Here is a 21,638-nt window from a genome sequence, read left to right on the forward strand (position 1 = left end):
ATTTCCTAAGCACTATCTCTAGTTTCCAAAACATTAAAACCAGCCTGTTCTCAGAGAGATCCTGTTCACACAGGATCCACCTTGTCACCCTTTCCCACCCTTCTCAAGCCTGTTCCCATCATCAAATTGGGAGTGATTTTCTGTTCTAAATGTCTATTGATTTATCTTTGAATTCTACAAATCACCTGTAACAGGTATAAAACAGCAGTTCAACCAATATTTACTGAATTAGAATTGTTTTTTTTGGTTTTGTTTTGTTTTGTTTTTACCATCATTGCACTACCCTCTCAAACAACCTAATGGGCTTATTTTCTTTTACATCATAGGAAAGCAAGATTCTGCTGTCCTTGCAGTCAGAATCAGACAGCCAGATTCTTCCCACCAACCAGTAAGAAAGGAGACCATCTCTAAACTATGGCAGTCGATCTACATATCTTCAACAACAGTGGTTTCACCAAATCTGAAAAAGCAACAGTAAAATTTCTTACTGTTGATGGCAGTAAAGATGACTGAAGAGCAACAGATGCATCTAGAAGGTGCCCTTTTTGATATAATGTTAGTGGATCATCAGGCATTATGTGATAGATTGTTACCAAAATAGCCAGCAACGAATCACCTCTTTACAACATGACTTTGCTGCTCCTCCTGTCAAGAGGTGGAGTCCATCTCCCTACTTCTTCAATCAGGCTGGGCTTTGGACTCACCATGACCCCAAGAATATAGCAGAAAGGACGTTGTAGGACTTCCAGAGCTAAGCCTTCCACATTCACCCTCTTGGGAAGTGACCAAGTCTAAAGGTGAAGCAGCTCAGTCTAGCTTCTTGGGTGATGAAAATCCACACGCACCAAGAGGTCCAGAGGTCCCAGCCGTCCCACCTGAGCGTAGGCTCTACCAAAAGATCTACTAGCTAAACGCAGACACGTGACAGAGCTCGGGCGAGACCAGCACAACCACCACCCAACTAACAAGCAGAACCATAAAAACTAAACAGCTGCTCTTTAAAGCCACTGCTCAGAAGCCAAAGGAACTAGGGAGGAATCATCAAAAAGCAGTAAGAACCAGTCCCTCTTGTGTCTGCGCAATCCCAGTGCCAGCACAAGGGAGCTTCTAGAAGCTAGCACAAAAAAAGCGAGAACTGGCACTACAGTGTAGATGTCGCTCATAGAATACCTACAGAAACATGAGTGACTGACCTACCAGGAACCAGAGCATCCCAGCAGGGGCAGAGGGAAAAGAACTGCTGAAATTCTCATTTCCCCCTCGGCTCTATCTCTTAGTACCTCATTTTCAAAACAGAGTATCCAGAGTCACTTGTTAAATCTGCAATCACCAGTTATAAAATGAGGAACACAATTTTAACTAGGCAACTTCATATCCAAACAATCTCAGAAATGAGGAAATAAAACGGTAGAGAAGAACTTACCCTCATTCCGTTTTCTACCACAATTCCTACAGTGGTGAGTGCCCTAAGCTATTGGATAGGCTCAAGTAAGTTGCGAGAGTAAGACAGGAAGGATGTGCGATTCGGAATCAGAAGAAAAGACGACTTTGTCCGTTTCCTCCCAGACTGGCATCTGGGTCAATTCGGGTAATAAACAGGCCACTGTCAGCTAATACTACTTCGTCCCCCTCCTCTGCCAGCCTTTGATACGTAAGAATGAACAAGTTCTAAAAATTTATAAAAATCTAACGTAGAACTCTGAACTCCCATCAATAAAGGAAAACATGGTCATTCATCCATACAGCTAAGCAGTTTGGAAACTGGATTGTTCTGAGTTTAAGAAACCAAAGAGGGAAAGTGCCAACAGGCCCTTTTAGCACACAGTTCAACACTTCTGTGTGTAAGATGGTTTTGGGGGAAGTCCAATGTCATTACTGACACAGCCACAGGTGCAGAAATATCACAGTTACACACAAGCTGTTGTGTCAGGTAATATGAAGAAAGATAAGGCAGCTGACCTGTCCACAAAGCCTGTTTTGTTTGGTATCCTAGCAAAATCAAAAACGAACATGGCAGGAGGAGGCTAAATGACAGGAACGGGGAGAATATTACTTCTGCTACATGATAATTGATTATCACTGAAATACTGATAAAGATAAGACAGGGGTGTTTCTGTGGTCAAGTACCAGAGGCATCTGTAAAACCACGACAAAAACAGTCCCTTACTTACTTGCCTGCCGTGTGATGCCGGGCTGGGGCTCACCTACCTTTAAAATACAATGATAGCAACTATGAACAGTAACTATGAAAAAAATGGTATCTACTCTGTTATTAGCTGAAAGTATCAAAACCTAATTGAAAAGTTAGTTAAATTGGTAAGTTCTCTAAAAAGGGAAGAACCAAAAAGAATGTGTCTGATACCTTTTAAACCAACAAAATATATGAGCAACAAAGGAAGCAAGAAATTCAGTTTGCTTTTTAGATTCCTTTCAACTCCTGTGCCAATAAAAATCCCTGTTCTTACCCAAAGCCAGCATCCCAATGGTGTTCAATTAGAAGCTAGGAACCCAGTATGGGGCGGTTAGCCAGGCTATCTGGTCTTGACACTCAGCTCTGCTACTTATCAGCTATATGCTCCTGGGCAAGTGACTTCACCTCTCTGCCACAGTCCCTACTCCTGCAGCACAGGACTGATGTTCCCCTCCTCTGAGCAGAGCTGGCAGGAGCGAAGGTATTACTGTGGCTGACACAGTCAGCCGTCACTCATTCGTTCCCACCCAGGTGTGTCCCGGTTTCTGGCAGCAAGGTCCTGAACCAGGGTGGGAGATCATGGATAACCATGCTTCCTAAACGTTAAACATTTCCCTCACCTGATAGGCTTAGGGCCTTGGAGGCTCTGCTGCCAAAAAAAGAACCAAAATAATTCACTCTCACCCTTGTCCACCTCTGGCAGATGATTCCTACAGCTCTCCTCGGGTAGAAAGATTTCTGTAACCTGGAATACCAAGGACTCTGTCATTCCTCTACCAGGGCCTAAAGGGACACTGCTCTGACACAAAGGCGTAACCATTTCTAGCAGATTCTGTGGACACCAGGCAAAGGCAAAAAAAGCATTTTAATGGTTGGAGGCTGCATTTCAATAGGAGACCTGGTTTGATTAACAAAAGTTTTCAGGGAGAGTCTGCATGCTGAAAAGCCTCAGAGAGAGAGGGGGAGAGAGCAAGCACAGGCAGACAGAATGGCAGGCAGAGGCAGAGGGAGAAGCAGGCTCCCCGCTCAACCAACTGAGCCACCCAGGCGTCCCGGGAAAAAAAATTTTTTAACTCAACTTCCATGGCAGTAAAATGGAGAGTTTACCAAGTTTCATCAAATGAAGCAGACAATATGCCCTAACATCCTTCCAAACCTAACATTAAAAACTCATACTGAGGGGCACCTGGGTGGCTCAGTAGGTTAAGCCTCTACCTTGGGCTCAGGTCATAATCCCAGGGTCCTGGGATTGAGCCCCTCATTAGGCTCTCTGCTCAGCCTGCTTCCCCCTCTCTGCCTGCTTCTCTGCCTACTTGTAATCTCTGTCAAATAAATAAACAAAATCTTTAAAAAAGAAAAAAAGAAAGGAAGAAAGAAACTCATACTGCTTCTTCATTCTTGAAGGGTTCCCCTAACCATCAACTCTGACATTGATTACGTGCCCATCTACGGTCACCAGTAATTTTACCTCAATTATGCACAATGTCACTATTATGAGTTTCTACAGAGAAACACACCTTTGAGCTAGCAATTAATTAAAGTCAACAACAACGCCCCACTTGGATCAGACTCTGCGCCAGAGGTCTACTACCAACGAGCAAATACTAATTCCGCAGGCTAAACTGGCCAAGGCCTGATTAGTCCAAACTTCAAAAATATGGGAGAGCCAGCTAATTCAGAATTACCAACACAGCACAAATGCCAAGGTTTTACTGAAATAAACAGGACTCAAATGCCCCTCCACATACATGGTCATGCTATTGGAATGAACACTGTCAAGCAGAACCTTGACTTTGGATTGCCACAGTCCCCCTTCTCCTGTGAGGTCCCCAGGTTCACTGAGGGGAAAAAAAATACACCTCTGTACCTTTGTCAAAACCACACAGCCCCACAGAAGGTTATGAAGGTTATGAAGTCATAACCTTCTGAAATGACCAAGAGTGTATGGGGGGGGGTCCTCTATCAGCTAAAATTTACAGTATTTTAATCTCCAACAAAACAGGAAAAGCTTATTCAAGACAAACCCCTCCTTCCAGAAATCACACACCAAGGGTTTTGGAAGCACAGCCTCCATGGGACTCCGATTGGGAAATCCAGTTACACATTACACACCCACCTTGCGAAAATTCCAAATGGATACCAAAAAGGTGTCACCTCTTACTGCCAACACAACTCCACTCCCCAGTTTCGGGGAGAAGAGAAAGAAGGTGCTGGTAATTCTAAGTTCTTCATTTGGCCCCCACTTGTGTGGCGTTCTCTATTAGACCACCGCCCTTCACAGCTCTTTCATCCTAAGACCTGACCTGGGGGCGCTGGGTTGAGCATCAGCTCAGGTTGTGATCTTGGGGTACTGGGGTTGACCCCTGTGTTGGACTCACACTCAGGGCACAGTCTGCTTGGGACTCTTTTTCCTTCTCACTCTGCCCCTCCCCCTGTTCTCTCTAAAATAATTAAGTAAAATCTTAAAAAAAAAAAAAAAAAAAAAAGGCCTGACCTACACACCTGCACAAATTCCATTCCCACAGACACACAGCAACTATTAGGGTGTTGAGGGTCCTAACCAGGAGAACGTTCATACCAAGCCAGTAAAAGTACTCAGCACCCTGTCCAGGTGTTCAGAACACTTTAAAATCATGTCATGCCTAAAACAGCCAAACCCACAAGGCATTTACATTGAGCCTTAAATCTGTGAACAGGTCAACAGGGGCCCCACGGAGACAAGTGAGACATAAATGCTGTGTTGATCAAACCCACCAAGACATGCTGTGCGGGCGGGATGGTCAGTGGTCCTTTCTTCTGGGCTATACATAGGCCATGTGGTGACCTCTACCTCCCAGTAAGACCCCTCAACATTCTATTTAAACTCTTCATCAGCTCCCCAAAGTTTCAAGTTACTATCCTACCACGTACCAGCAGCACAACATTAGGATTTCTGGAAAATTATCCACATGACGGACTCATACTTCTTGGTAGCCACCTTTCTAGTGGGACGAGGCACATGACACATACACTTATGAAAACTGGGTCAAGGAAAGTCACAAGGCTTGTTCCAGCTGTCACCAATACCCTGGGGCCCACGCCACTGGCTTCCAGCCCACCTCACTGTCGAGACACACCACACAGCAGATAGTCTCAGAACAGCTGGCTTGAACTCTAACTAAAGGAACCAAAGTGCCCACTGGTCTCAGGCCACATTTATTCCTCCTGCTTGGTAGACCCCACTATCTACCACTACCATTTTAATGTCCAGCCCCCCAGAAATGAAAGAGGCACATTAACCGTATTTTCTAACTATGCCATCAGCCATCAATGCTTCAAACCTTTTTCATATGTGCCATGACGTGAGGGAAAGAACACTTGTACAACACAGTGGAGGGAACACAAGTGTGTTCTTGGCTAAAAGCCACCGACCCAAGCTCCAGTGAGTAGGCAAGGCCAGAGGCCAAGGCGAGCTACGTTTCCGCTGACAGGTAATGTGCTCTCGGCAGCACCCAAACTGAGGAGCCCCCGCAACAACCAGATTGCACTTGGCCCTCTTGAAGAGTTTACTTAGAATAATATTAGCCACGAAACAAAGTCAGATTCTTATCAAACATTAATTCCTTCCTTTGTTTGCCTGAAATACCAATGAGGATTCCGACCCGTCACAAATAACTCTTCCAGACTCAATCCTACGTGAACTTCACTAACGAGTGGGTTAGGATAAAGAAAACTGTAAGACACAGGGAACTCAGCATCACAGTGACTCCCTTGGTCCTGGGAGGTGGGGCATACGGATCCTTTTCACAAAAGAAAATCAACCATCCACTGTCTTAATGATACTGGCACCCATTCCTCTTTCTAGGTGGAAATGTAGATAAGCCCTCATGGAAAGCTGACAGATTCGAAGCTATGGGTCTGCTGTGTGCAAGGTAGTTTTGCTACAGCGTCTGTGATGTAATAAAAAATATGTCTGGTACTTGTCCCAGGTACCTGACACGGCCACTGGAATATTCCAAATGACAGAACTGTCTTTTGTTATTCATAACAAGCCCCTTCCTTGCTACCAAACCAGAGATTATACTAATGAGGTGACAGGGCATGGGGACTCCCCCACAGGCACTACACCTAATTTCAGGATGGGAGGCTGGTCTCCAGAAAAACCAACCTAGTGCTAAGAGCAACTTTTAGTCCCATTCCCTAACCTCCATGGAGGGGAGAAGGGCTGGAAATTGGCCATCACAATGGTCAATGATTTAATCAATTGTGCCTACAGTGCAACCTCCATAACCCCCCCAACCCCTACAAAACAAGGAGCTCCAGGAGCTTCCAGGCTGATGAGCACTCAAAAGTCCTAGAAGGACGACTTCCCCCAGAGAAGACATGGAAGCTCTTCGTCATCTCTCTCCATACCTTGCCCCACACATCTCTTCCATTTGACTACTCCTGAATTGTTTCTTTTATAATAAACTGATAAAAATAAGTGTTTTCCTGAGTTCTGTGGGCCGTTCTAGCAGACAACGGAACCTGGCAGTGGAGTCATGGGAGCCCTCTAATCCATGACTGGCCAAGCAGACCTGGGAACCCCATTTGCGGCTGGATCTGAAGTGGGAGTAGTGCTGTGGGGCTGGCCCCTTTAACCTGCAGGATCTGATGCTAACCACAGCTAGGTACTGTTAGAATAGAACTGAACTGTCGGCACACTCAGCTGACATCAAAACACTGGAGAACTGCTTGGTATCAAAACACTGCATTGTCAAAATCTGAAACACTAAGAAGTGAAGAATATTAAGTCAGTTTCAAGAAATAAGTATTTTCCTATTTCCATTAATACTCATGCTTGATTTTTTATGCTATCCAAATCTATATTCAAGCCTAAAACAGGTTAAAAATATTGCAATTCAATTAAACTAGAAATATATGGTTTATGAATATATTTTTTCTAACATATATCAACAGTCAATTTATAAACCGAATGGACATAACATACTATCAACTTAAGTTGATTTAAGAAAGGTCTGATCTCAGGGTTCTGGGATCGAGCCCCACATCGGGCTCTCTGCTCAGAGGGGAGCCCGCTTCCCTCCTCTCTCTGCCTGCCTCCCTGCTTACTTGTGATATCTCTCTCTTTCTCTCTCTCTCCGTCAAATAAATAAATAAATAATCTTTTTAAAAAATAATTAAAAAAATAAATAAAGGAGAGGTTGACTTATGTTCCTGGGCATGTAGGTAAATTTCCAGTCTCAATTCTCCCAAAGTACAGAAAGGCACAATAAATGTCTGTGTGTATGTGTGTACCCAGAGACATGTATGTTCACGTTCTTCAACACTGGTGCAGTTAAGTCAGAGGTGATCAGTGCTTCATTTAACTTGCATCCAATGGTATGCCCAAACACAAATGCTGGGTTTTTTGGCTGAATATAGCTACTCTTTGCAGAACCCACAAATGTTTGGTAGTGTGAGTTAACCAGTCCCCAACGAAATAATTTAGACAAAAATCATTGATGATGGCTAAAACCATCAGGTGAAAAGCTCACAGGGACTTTTCTCACTGACAGCACCTAAACCCAGTGATTAATCTTAACAAGGGCTACTATCAGAAATCCTGTGCCTCCTGATGTGATACAACAAGAAATACACACCACCCATTAAAGCCTTCCTGCCAAAAACTGGAATCTCTTTGTGATCAAGCCTCTGTCTCTAACTGCCAATTAACAGAAGCTACAGGGCAACAAGGAACCTGTAAAACACTAATTACTAAAAGGACCTAATCAGCCAGATGCAAAATATGCAAAAAGCTACAAAATGCATGACCCAATTTTTTCAAGGAATAAACGGCAAGAGAAAAAAAGAAGAGGGAACCACCATAGATTTAAAGACACCGAGAGACATATCAACCAAACGCAGTATGTGTGGACCTCCCTGAGATCTTTACGTGAACAAATCAACTGCAAATATCCGTAGGGCACTGAGGAGATCTGAACACTGAGTGGCTATCTGATAACGGTGTTTTATTTATTTACCAGTGTGACAGTGGTCTGAGGTTATGCATTTAAGAGTCCTTATCTCTGAGAAGACTGTGACTGACACAAACGACACAAGGTGGACAACATCCTGAAAATCAGAATCAGTGTGAAGATACTTCAGCAGACATGGGCAGAGGGAGGAGAGCACATGAAATACTGAGAGGCCACAGGTTGGTAACCGCTGATGGGATATAAGGGGCTCATGGGGGTGGCTAATACTACACTTCTTTCATCTGAAGCTTTTAAAAATTAAACAACATTCTTTCTACCATTCGTAACGGACAGGAAGTCAGGGGGACATGAATCTCTTGCCAATAGCATGAACGGGTTGTGAGGAGTCTGCATACAAATCCATCCTCACGCCGCACAAGGCTACGCCACCTTGTTCGGGACTCTCGTGTCTCATCTCGGCCAGCTGCTCCCTGGACATACAAAGTCATTGGAGAGTCTGGAAGCAATTCATTCTCTGAGTCCGTCTAGGCTAGAATAGTACGTATTTCTTTAATTATCAAGTTTTCTCCTAGTGGTAGATCCCCTATGTCCTAACTTCAGAGACAGAGGAAGGACTCTTTCCACTTAACATTCAGCCAGGCTAATTAGATAACACTGAAACTCTCCAAGGCCAGAAAATCAGAAATGATACACGTGATGAGCCCAGATCTCACGCTCATTTGCAAGTGAAGGCCGCCAGAAAGCCACCTGTTTAGAAAATCAGTCCTAGGGCGCCTGCGTGGTTTAGTCAGTTGGGCATCTGCTTTCAGCTCAGGTCATGATGGCAGGTCCTGGAATCAAGTTCCGCATCCAGCTCCCTGCTTGGTGGGGAGCCTGCTTCTCCCTCTCCTCCTCTCTTGTGCTCTCTCTCATGATCTCTGTCTCTCTCTCTCTCTCTCTCTCTAATAAATAAATAAGTAAATGATATTTATTAAAAAAGAAAGAAAATTAATCCTACGAGCACCCCTGCTTTCTTCCAAGAAGTAAGAAAACACAATGGTTTACAGCATGTTGACTATGACCAGAGTAAGGTCACACAGTTCTGTCACTCATTAGCTGGATGACTGGAAGATTTAACCTTTCTAGGCATAATAGTTACTATACCTGCGTCGTGAAGTTGTCGGAATTAAAGAAGTTAACAGAACCTGCTCGGAACAGGGTCTGGCACACCGTAAATGGGTTACCTATTATCATTATCATCATTTCTGCCAGTCCGTCTCTACATGTTCAATCTCTCAACGAACACAAGCTCCCTCAGAGTAGGCTCTAGATCGAATTCATCTTTAAAGACCCCAGTGCCTCTTATCATTAGCACTATTTGTTAAATGTTACATTCGTGCCTGTTTATTTAACCTTATACAAGGTTCTCTACAGGGGAGGGAATATGATTATATACACTTGATTTTCATTTCTCATTACTGTTCATCTAACTCTGCCTAATGAGAAGATGAACACCAGCCTGGGTGGTGTAAAAGTTTCTTATAAAACTTTCTTCTAGTACACCTTTTCATCTAGACACTTGCATCTGGATTTTGAAAGCACTCGTAAAATCATGTCATGGGAATCCCAAGTATTGGCAATACCTTGTTTGAAAACCATCACCTTAAATTGAAAACCACTTTGATTACTTAGAGATTTAGTTGGGAATACACTCTGGAAACCTTCCACAAAATTTCTGCCCTGTAGCTGCCGAACCACAAAAGTTTTTGTTGTTGTTGTTGTTGTTTTTTGTCAAACAGCCCAACACTGCCAATAGTGAAGTTCAATGGGCCAGTGAAGGAAAACTTTCTGCACTGTAGGATTATCACTCATTTTTTTCTTGCTCAAAAACACCACACATTAAGCTTCTCCAAAAGATTTTTAAGGTGTAGTAGCTATTCAAAACCTTCCTTCTCCTAGCAACCAAAACCATTCTTCAGGAGGGATTAATGTTCCCTCCACTTTCAAGATCAAAGACAATTAGGCAACATTCCCCTTGGAATGATATAAGTATAAAGGGATTGTGTGAACCTTGACTCTGACTGTACCACTACTACAATCCTTGGGCTATAACTTGTATAAAAGCTGTTTCGAAGCAGATGGACTTTCCACAGGCAGTTTATCATGGTCCACAAAGTGAATATTCTGGATACTAGTCAGGCTTATGGCAAATCTTACAAAAGCCTTGTCTGTCAACTAACTTCAGCATATAAACTTAAAATATAAATAATAGTAAATTTGGGGGCGCCTGGGTGCCTCAGTGGGTTAAGCCTCTGCCTTCGGCTCAGGGTCCTGGGATCAAGCCCTGCATCAGGCTCTCTACTCAGCGGGGAGCCTGCTTCCCTTCCTCTCTGCCTGCCTGTCCGCCTGCTTGTGATCTCTTTCAAATAAATAAATAAAATCCTAAATAAATAAATAAACAGTAAATTCCATATAAACTATATAAATTTAAATAAAACTTGTTAGCCTCCTATAGCAACATTCTGTTTGTAATTGCTAAAAAAAAACTTAGCTGAGTTTCATAAATTCCAAATGGTATAATCTTAGCCATTGGGTATAAATTTTTGCTACATAAAATGGAAAATCAGAAATGTAATCCACTGAATTTTCTAAGCTCTTAGTTTAAATGCAGAATGGTTTGACTCCCTCCACTACTTCCTTCCCCTGATTTTCTACATACTCTACCTCCAATACAGTTAAATACTCTCGAGCAAAACATCATCTTTTATGGACACTTATCAGGTCAGTAAACTTATTAATGATTTCCTCAAGTTTCTGGAAAGATTTACAAAACATCCTTCCTCCTCTTTATGGTTTCTTTTTATTATTATCAACTTAAAAACAATTAGGGATGTTTACTGTAAAAGAGTAGTTTCATGGGGCGCCTCAGTGGCTCAGGTCATGATCTCAGGGTCCTGAGATGGAGCCCCATATTGGGCTCCCTGTTCAATGGGGAGTCTGCTTCTCCCTCTCCCTCTGCCCCTCTCTCCGCTCATGCACTCTACCTGCCTCTCTCTCAAATAAATAAATAAAATCTTAAAAATTAAAAAAAAAAAGAGAAGTTTCACAATTAAATGAGAATTTGTCATTAGGACACCTCCATTTTTTTCTCCAAATACTCTGATGTGCAGTGTTACCAAAACCCACCTCTACCTGTAATCCAATTTCTATTTGTGACTTCAAGAATAAAAGTCAGCTCTGGAGCGTATAATTTTCTAAATAAAGATCCTGCTGTTTATGTAAACTTTCCCAAGTAAAACAATTTTTAAAAGCCACTAAAAAAAAGTTTTCAAAGCTACCAAAAAGAGTAAAGGCTACAGAAAAGTTGTAAGACTCTACCCAAACTTGTCTTTAGCACTCAAGAACCCTATTGTGTGTGCACCTTAATAAGTCATAATTCTCACCCAAACAAAAAAGTCAGAATGCTAATATACTACGGTAAATTTGACATCTATAAAAGCACTTCTCAAAAAATGTTTCTAGGCATATCACTGACCCCCCCCCACCGCCAAAAATCGATTTTTTTAAAAGATTTTATTTATTTATTTGACAGAAAGAAATCACAAGGAGGCAGAGAGGTAGGCAGAGAGAGGAGGAAGCAGGCTCCCTGCTGAGCAGAGAGCCTGATGCGGAGTTTGATCCCAGGACCCTGGGATCATGACCTGAGCCGAATGCAAAGGCTTTAACCCACTGAGCCAGCCAGGCGCCCCAAAAATCAATTCTATAAAGCAAAGCAAATCATATTCCGAAGAACTGTGTTTAGGTTAGCTGATTAAAGCCATTGAGATATGATCATTCAAACCTGGTCATTCAAACTTGGTCAGAAGTCACATAAACACCTTTACAAGTACAAAATCATTATCTCCAAATGATAAATGATGAATTAATCAACCTTCCAAATGTAGGCACTCTAATCAGAAAGAACATTGTTCCCTAAAGTAGTCTTACATTCAGACTTCAGAATAATGTGACAATCCAACAGTGTTAAAAGAAATATAACACTGTTGTCTTAAATAATTATAACTTCATCTATTTACTTATCTTAAACAAATTTATTTAGAAAATCAAAAGGCAAATAAATGCAAACTATAATTGATAAAAAAAGAAGACCATGAGGTGCAAAGTGGATTTTTATTGAATTTCTATAAAAATCTGACTCCAACATTAAATAGGCAATCTCACACTGTGTGTGTAAATGCCCACACACACATTTCCAATAAAACTCCACTAGCTTAAAACAGGCAATTGTAGTAAACTAATTGGAATAGTGATGTAACAATATAAGAAACAAAAACTATGTGAAAGTCAAACAATGGAGGAAAATTAATCCTTCAGAGCTTCCATTAGTCATCAGAATCATCTTACAATAAGTCTGATTTACGATGGAGAACTGAACATTTGAAGCAGTTGTACTCACTGACTTTTAACAGGATCTAATTTGTGCTCTTTGCACCCCCTCCCCTCCTACGACCATTGTATGACATACAAATATTCTTAATGAAGGAAACGTAAAGTCCTCTGATAATTTTGAAACATCCTTAGAATAAAACAGAAGATTCTCACACTTGAGTATGCTCTATTGGATGAGAAAAGACTACCTGAGTGATTTCAAGCCCTCTATTTTCAAAGAGGCAATGACCACTTTTAACATCAAGTTCACGTATTTCAAAGGTAAGACTGCAAACATTACAAAACTGTAATTTTTAAAGTAGGACCAATCTTGGAAAAAAGTTACGGATGTAAGCAACTGAAAACTTACAGTTTAGTACAAAAATAAATGGTGTCAACTTAGAGGTGGCCATACCTACCAACTTTCCTGCTCGGACCACCCCAGATATACGTGCCCACTCCCCCCGAGTCTCCCACTGAGGTCCCAGTCACAGACAGTTCGGCTTCACTGCAAAGCAGGGCGAGCCCATTGCTGGTTCTCTGAGCCACAATCTCCAATCAGGGAAGCAGCTCTCAGAGACCCACGGCAACCTCCGCCCACTGCGCTGTTCTCGCTGAGGACCTCAGCAGGTGCCCACCTGTCCTCCTCCGCCACCCCACCCTGGGTCCAGCTGTGAATCAATCTATAGCATCCGCCGCTGAACACTCAGAACCGAGCCAGGATCAACTCAAGTCACTACACTACAAGCTCACTAAGGGCAAGGACCTAACTTACTTGCGGACCAATTGTTTCCCTCTCGCTACGCACCGAGGTGTCCAAAAGGTGTTTTGTGAATGAGTGTATCAAACTGTACTAAATCCCAAAAGCTGGAAAACAAAGAGGGCAACCTCCCATAAAGAGGGAGAAAAATAAAAAAGGAGACATGAGAAGGCAGAGTGAAGGGGTAATGAAAATCCAAAGTGAGCATCAAAGTGCCAATACACACGCTCCCATGTGCGGCTCTTCCATGTGGGCCGCATCGCTGATCTGCCGTTGCTGTAACAACGGAAAAGGGACAGAGCCATTTAGGGGATCTAGAGGCACTTTTCATCTAGCTATAGAGCTTTTTATGGACACTGCATACACAAGTAAATTTCATTTACTTAATAAAATCAGTACATTTCTCTTGTTTTGTGTTCACAACTGGGCTAAGTTAGAAAAAAGGACAATGTGAATGCAGCTTTAAATTTTTTAAATGTTGGCATTTTCCTTAGATTTTGTCCACACATAAATTAAAAATTATATTAAACTTTAAACAAATATTTCTAAACTAAAAATTATTGAAGTGTATTAAAATTAAAAACAGCATAAAATCAAAGTTTTAACTTCATTACATATAGATGTATATCATATATGTAGGTTCATTATGGACAGGAAATCACAATATTGTTAAAGGTAAGAGAAAGATAATAATAATAATAATGAACCAATTAAAAAATTGTATCCTACAGCCTAGCTGCCCTACGATCTATCATGAGTGAACCATTCCAGAAATAAATTTTTACTAACTACATTTCAAAGGAAGTCACAATGTTCAAACAATGGAAATTATAAAACATTTTGATTCCATCAGAAAACTTTAAAACAGCAGAAAGTTTTCTCCAGGTTAAACGTTGTTTCCTTTGAACTAACTAACTTAAAAATGATCTATATTGGGGGATCCAAAATGTGCAGCATGGTGACTATTGTTAATGATACTGTATGATACACTTGAAAATTGCCAAAAGAGTCATTTTTTTTTTTTTTAAGATTTGTTTATTTGACAAAGGGTATAAGAGGGAGTAGTCTCCCTGCTGAGCAGGAAGCCAGCCCCAGGAGCTCCATCCCAGGACCCTAGGATCATGACCTGAGCCAAAGACAGATGCTTAACTGACTGAGCCATCCAGGTGCCCTAAAAGAGTAAATCTTAAATGGTCTCAGCACAAAAAGAAATACTAATGTTATGGGAGGTGAGGAAGGTGCTAACTAACTATACTGTGATAATCATTTTGCAATATTTATCAAATCATCACACTATACACCTTAAACTTAATGTTATATGACAATTAAATCTCAATAAAGCTGGGAGGGAGAAGGATGTTTATCAAAAAGTTGTCCCCATTCTTCCTCATTCTGTGAGTAAATCAGCAGATGATGATACTAGTTATATTATATTGGGGGATTTTTTTTTTTTTTTTTGGGTCAACTGGAGAGTAGCCTCCTTGAGTGAAGGTTTTTTGAAACTGCATTTATACAAATGATATTTAAGGTTAAAATGAATTTGTTTTAGCTTAAAAAATGTGCTTTAATAGAAAACGTATTCTGTATTCAATAAAGACTAGTGTCCTAATATAGAGTACTAATCTATAGTGGGTTAAGGGGAGGCAGGAGGAGGAAGAAACAAACTGTTTCAAAGAGAAAAGTTAAAATGCTCTAAGTGTATGGTTCAAAAAAATCAATTTTAAAGCATGAAAATTCTTAGTAGAGTGACATACTTTTTTGCACCACGATATTAATAGAAACCTTTCCTCAACTTGTAGTCTAAATTATGATTAAGTCCAAATACCTATGTACAGCTTTTTATAACTACATCATATAAACCTATCTTTTGATACCTGTATACATCTTTCTAAATCTAGTCTGCTTTCTGGAGCTATCTACATTTCCAAATCTACATACATCTGCATATCTATATACGTCTTTCTATGCCTACATACATTTGAATATCTGTATCTTTCTATTTCAATTTCAAGTGCAAACAAGAACAATTTACAGGGGCACCTGGGTGGCAGTGGGTTAAAGCCTCTGCCTTCAGCTCAGGTCATTATTCCAAGGTCCTGGGATCAAGCCCCACATCCCCACATCGAGCCCCACATCCCTACATAGAGCACTCTGCTCTACGGGGAGCCTGCTTCCTCCTCTCTCTCTCTCTGCCTGCCTTTTTGCCTATTTGTGATCTCTGTCAAATAAATAAATAAAATCTTTTTTTTTTTTTTAAAGAACAACTTACAATCAAGAATATAACAATGAGTTTTTTTTTTTTTTTTTTTGTATTTGGAGTAAGAATGAGAAATGGAAGCTCTTTTAATGTAAAATTGCCATGGTTGGTTAGTTGAAACAATAGTGGACACATTCCCAATACCAAGATGGATATGAAAAAAAATAAGTAGCATAGTATCATAAAATTTGTAGCTTACTTTGTGCCTTTTCACAGAAGTTTATCTGAAAGCCTAAAGTAAAAGAGATAAGTTCCAGTTCATTGACTGTAAATCAAACAAACCAAAATTAGAACATGACATTGCATTTTTATGTTACATTTGAACAAAACCAATTCAAGAACAGTTCAAATCACATAAGCCCCACTATCACAGTGATAAATGTAACATACAGGCTTTCTTTAAAAAAGTCAGCTGTCTCAGATAAAGCTGTACTTTATCAAGCGGAGCTGAAGTCAAGTTTAAATTCTAAATTCTGCCGTTACCTTAACTTTTCACATCTATTCGAGAAACAGAGTAGCCATTAGCCCCTGGAAGTCAAGAGTAACTTTTCAAATATTCTTATTAATTTTTTAAATCCAGAAATTCATAACACATTACAGGTTATTTTTATTAACTCATACTACTTAGAACTATTCATGATTAATTGCTACACTGATTCAAAGGCTTCAAAAGTAGGTCATAAATTGGGAAGCCTCAACACTCAAACCAACCTTTTCTAGTCAATTCGCTAACTTCAAGCGTAAGACAGTGAACTAGTGAGGAGGGGCAGAAACCCTTCTAACGGAGGCCTGACAAGAAGACTGTGTCCCTAGGAATGATACAGCAGAATGGAACCTTACAAGTTACAGGAAGAAAACCTGTGAACTCATTTCCCAAATCCAGCTCGACATGCTTATACCTTATGCCTACATTCATACAGATGTAATTTTTTTGTAAAATGCACTCAGTAAAATAGGCTGTTTATGGCCAAACCTTCGCAAAATCTCATCCTCTTGGTTTAAGTGGGTCTGGTTTTCTTAGTAGTCTTCCTATGTCTGTGTTCATGAATGCTTTTGGTAATGAGGATCCACTCAAGCTTGCATTTATGCAAACACAATCAAAACTTTGAAAAAAAAAAAAAAAAAAAAGAGCCAGGACTAAAAGGAAGGATGTGTTTAAGTTGTCTTTCTCATCCAGTTACCAAGATGCTTAAGATTCTAAGATAAAGACCTCACAACATACAAAACCTGAAAAATCTTAAGGTAGCTACTTTAGCCAAAAGTAACCCACTGCTTACTACCTAATCACACAAAAGACAACGCAGGAGGGAGTGTGAATGGAGAGACTTCACCAGCAGAAGTCCTTGGGGCAAACTTGGACACAGCTACCACCTCAAGCTCAACTTGCTACCCCACCAGATGTACGGCAGGAAGAGACTTCATTAAGAGAAGTCAGAGATCCATGGGTTTTAGAAGCCTAAGTGACTAAAAGCTAGCCAGCTTCCTCCTGGGCAAAATGAGGGGAGCACAGGTCAAGGAGAGGAAACTGGCTCTCTGGAGACAGACAGAAATACACAGATAGAGAGCACACTGGTGCTTCAGCAACAACCACCCTCCACACCCCCGCCAACGGTTCCAAAGCCCAGCTTCCAGTACCCTCCCTCCCCCCACAGGGGAGGGGGTACGTGGGGGGAGAAAGAAGGGAAAATTCACCTGCAACAACTGGGGAGGAAGCAAAGGGAGGAAAGACTGAAACAAATTTAAGTCAATAGTCACTCTTTTCTTTTTAGCTCATTGGTTGCTACTAGGTAGCAAAAAATAAATAGTGGATGAGAGAGGTAAACAGAATAGCAATATGAATGGGGAAAAAAGCAAGATAAATAAACTTGAAAGATACAAGAAAAAGAATGAGCTGGATCTGTCTGCACAATTATGTAAAAAAAGTTCCTGGAGGAAAAATGTGTAAAGGCAGATGTAACTGACAATGTTAGAGTGTCACCAATTACTGCTCTAACACGGGGGGTTAAACCCACTTCAAGTACAGAACCAATGCAGGTAACTAAAACTGGAAGAGTCTGGAATTCCCAAAGCGTCACTACAGGACTTGTTCTTTTTATTATGGATAAGTGACCCGGTAAAGGGATTCTGAGGCCTCACACTCAGGAAAGATGTGCTAACAGACCCAGAGTTCAGAGGCAAGGAGGGCTCCACTGACTCCAACAGAATGGCTCACTTTGGAATTCCACTTAGTCTTATCAGTCAGATCAGATCAAAGGCTATTAGCTAAATCTTTCTAGAACTCCCCTAGCTCCTTACTCTCAAAGGGCAGGGAGGCAGTGAGGGGACCACCAGCAATCCTGTACAAGAACAGAAAGACGGTGGTAAAGAAACGGTGAGGAAAACTTCCAGTATCCTCAGCTGTAGACAAAGCCAGATTGTGGCTATACTGTAATTCATCCATTAATATTCATTCACATATGTTCCTTTCTGAGGTCTCCTGTATCTCAGAAATTCTGTCTTCCCAACCACACACTTAAGGTATCAGTTAAATCTGTTACTGGTACCAGTTAATCTTGAATATCTTAGGTGCCTCCCTCTTTTATTCTGGTATCTGTACCCTGAGTCTAAATTCTACATGATCCTCTACTTCAAATTTGAGTCCTTTTCATTTCATCTGGCCCTAGGTGAGCTTACTTGTGTTAAATCTTAGACCCCCAAGATCAAGCATCCAGAAGTATATGGTGGTGTAGAGAAATGGAGCTGTGTGGGGCTTCTTCTCTCCTCTTTCTCACGAGGTCACCCTCTTTCCCACATTCCCACTCATTCTCTGACTGTCACCTCAATCGTGACAGCCCTTCACTGGCCATGACTCAAAACCTACCATTACCGTATTTGCCCGATAAAGTAAGCTTGTCTAGGTTAGCATAGAAGACCGTTTACATTGTGCATTATGTGTATAGAAAAACAAAAGGCAAAGAGCCTTTGTGAAAGGAAAAAAGAAGCAACATCAGCCCAGGGTCCTAATTCCAACTGTGAAACTCAAATCATTTCACTGGACCCCCAGGATCCTTCTTTAACTATAAAATTAAAAAAAATATCAGTATGGAGCGTCTGTGTGGCTCAGATGGTTAAGTGTCTGACTCTTAATCCCAGCTCAGGTCTTGATCTCAGGGTTGTGAGTTCAGGCCCCATGTTGGACTCCATGAGTGTGGAAGCTACTTAAAAAAAAAAAAAGGTAATCTCATCTTAAAATTTGGAAACAGTGTGTCAGGACCTGCTTTGCCTAGGTAAGAGCCCCCCTCCCATGGGGTTTTACATTCTCCCTGGCCTGCTGCTTTGGATTGATGATATAACCCGGAGATGGTATGTGCGGGACAGGGGTGTAAGTGATTTCCCACTTCCTCAGCGATTCCTTTCAGGCCTCTGGGCATCCCAGATTTGGGTACTGCTGACAATGGACTATGAATTTCAGAATGAAGCCACACTAGCGTAAAGAAAATCCAAGCCACCTTACCAGGTCACGCCCATAGAGCAATCTACCAAGCCTTCCTTCTGACACAAGCATGAAGAGTCTAGTTGTTTGCTGCCTTCCAGATTCAACCTCAAAACTGTGGCATGTGGCCTCAACTGCAAAGTTACTCAGAGTACATCATTACAGCTCTAACATCTAAGGGTTTATCTTGGCTTGTCCGAAATTTGCATGTGCATTGTACTTAGAGTGGTTTCCATAAGATTTGACTCCTGCTGTGTTGTTTCCTTTCACTTTCCTTGCTTCACTTCAGAGGAGTCCACCATAATTCAGTTGGTCCCAACTTGTTTGTGTCATCCAGAACCATTCATGATTTGACAAATACTGATCAAATCCTTTCCATAGTTGTTTTGTTTTGTTTTTTAAGATTTTATTTACTTGACAGAGAGAGACACCGCAAGAGAGGGAAAACAAGCAGGGGGAGTGGGGAGGGAGAAGCAGGCCTCTGTCTGAGCAGGGAGCCTGATGCGGGCTCGATTCCAGGACCCTGGGATCATGACTCGAGCCAAAGGCAGATGCCTAACAACTGAGCCACCCAAGCGCCCCTCCACAGTTGCTCTTAGTTTGGGATCTTGTCAGTCCTCATGATCCATTTCTTTTTCCTGCCTCTGGCCAATGACTACCTCATTTACTCTTTGATTGTGTAACTAAATGCTGTATTAATACCTCCAGCTTGTTCAGGGAAGCCTGAGTATACCTGGGGAGGGCAACTGATTACCTCTGTGACTGTGGGAAGTATCTAACCTCTATGAGCCTCAACTTCCTCATCTGTAAAATAGAACAGCAATACCCAAAAGCGCTCTGTGACGATTAAGCAATATCTCTAAAATGTCCAACAGCACCTGGAATACTGCAGGTCATTACTACCGTAGTGATCATTCCTGGTCTCGCCCTCAGGTGAACAATGACTGGCACTTTCCCCACCAGACCAGCTCCACCTACACAAAACCAGTCCCTCGCCTTTCATTCCCTGTCTCCCTGGGAGAAGTAAAAGGGAGGGACTCCACACAGCCTAGGGATCCCCACCCCAGGCCTTACATTCTGCCACTGCCCTTCCCAGACATAGCCTGGTGCCCTGGTGTCCAAGAAGGTGGATAATTTCCCTGGCAGGAAGCTAAACCAGATCTCAGAGATACCAGCACACATCAGGGGAGCCAATTAATGTCACTTTTTTAGTAAGTTCAGACAATGAAGGCATAGCAGATATATCTGGTAACACTTCTCTTATTTCTCCCTTTTATAAATTTTGAGTGCTGTTTGGTAAGCTGAACATAACATGCCTTGAAAAAGCTGCTGTAGTGCCTACTTCAATCATCTTTCCAATGATGTGTTTGCCAGGAATCAAGCTGTATACGATATGAATGTTACCTTCTTTCGAGAGGCCCATCTTGAGTTAACTACTAACCAATGGTCCCTTTCACTGTGCAGCCACAAGTTAGGTCAATCTTATCACTCCTGGCCCTTGAATCCTTTCTATAAGTACACAATAATTCTATACTTTGACAAAAGCATGAAAAGTCAACACATGAAGACTTTCTGGAGCTCCTGGGATCGGGGACAAGGGGAGAAGCAAGCCCATGCCCATTGGCAGAACAGTCACTTCCACCAAATGTCAAATTTATTCGGGATAGCAACATAATTTATTAACTCTTCTGATAAATGGGTTCCTTTTATATATTATGTACGGTGATGAAAGGGTTCCATTACCTTTCAAATCTATACTGGCTTCCTGGGCCAATGCCTAATTAAAATTTTCTACTTACTTTAGATTCCCAATCAAAATGCCTCCTAATCCAAAATGCTACTGTCAACCCTCCAGGAAGTTTAAAACTCTAGAACATAAAGGAGTATCAGGAAGCAACAAGGCTCCAAAATCAACCCAAACATGGCTGGCTGCTTAGAGCTTCCACCCTCCCCAACCAAAACCTAAAATAATTTCCCCTTTCTATTCCTGAATCTGCATCATTCTGGCAAAGTTTCTTCTCTCAGACCTGAATGGCTGAAACAGCTTTGAGCTCTGAAAACCTGTGTGACCCTGTGCTACTGAGCAAGAAGAAGAAAGGCTACTAGTCACACGGGTGGGTCAGAACCCACCTCCTCCAGAGCAAATCACTTCATTGAATGTTAGTTCCCTAATCTATGAGAGGGAACTAAGGCAACCTACCCTTAAAGTAGTGTTTATGAGCATCAAATTAGGGAAAGAGTGAAAAAGAGCTGTGTTAACTATTGGTTTCCCTTCTTAACTTTAAATCTGAATGAAGGTTTCCCAGGTTGTGTAACTTAGACCGACTCCCTATCTCTGAGAGATGGAGACTACAGAGACTGACCTGGGTTATGTATGATAGAGCTGCTTGTGATCTCCTGACCCCTAGGAAGCAGGGAAGGCTGAATGAGCCCAAAGCAATCCAGCTGCTCACAGAAATGGAAGAAAAATAAAGAAATTTATGGGGGGGGGAACAGGACTCAAAATACAGGGTTAACTAATATCCCATCTTAAAATGAGTTTCAGTACACATTCACTTGAAGGTACATGAGAGGAAAAGGAGAGAAAATAAGTA

At 41.6% G+C, this 21,638-nt stretch overlaps 1 protein-coding gene across 2 annotated transcripts in view; it reads right to left on the reverse strand.

Annotated features, from left to right (window-relative positions):
• The window catches only part of MAP2K4 (mitogen-activated protein kinase kinase 4), a 128,950-nt gene that overhangs the window by 101,857 nt on the left and 5,455 nt on the right, over nucleotides 1–21,638 (reverse strand). Inside the window, exon 2 of one of the 2 annotated variants that reach the window (XM_059147475.1) lies at nucleotides 15,772–15,804. The exons of the other annotated variant lie outside the window; for it this stretch is intronic. Within the exon in view, the coding sequence (XP_059003458.1) occupies nucleotides 15,772–15,804 (33 nt within the window). The remainder of the gene's footprint in view (nucleotides 1–15,771; nucleotides 15,805–21,638) is intronic. 2 annotated transcript variants of the gene reach the window in all.

Source organism: Mustela lutreola, chromosome 15, assembly GCF_030435805.1.
Source record: "Mustela lutreola isolate mMusLut2 chromosome 15, mMusLut2.pri, whole genome shotgun sequence".
In the NCBI taxonomy this organism is placed as follows: Eukaryota; Metazoa; Chordata; class Mammalia; order Carnivora; family Mustelidae; genus Mustela; species Mustela lutreola.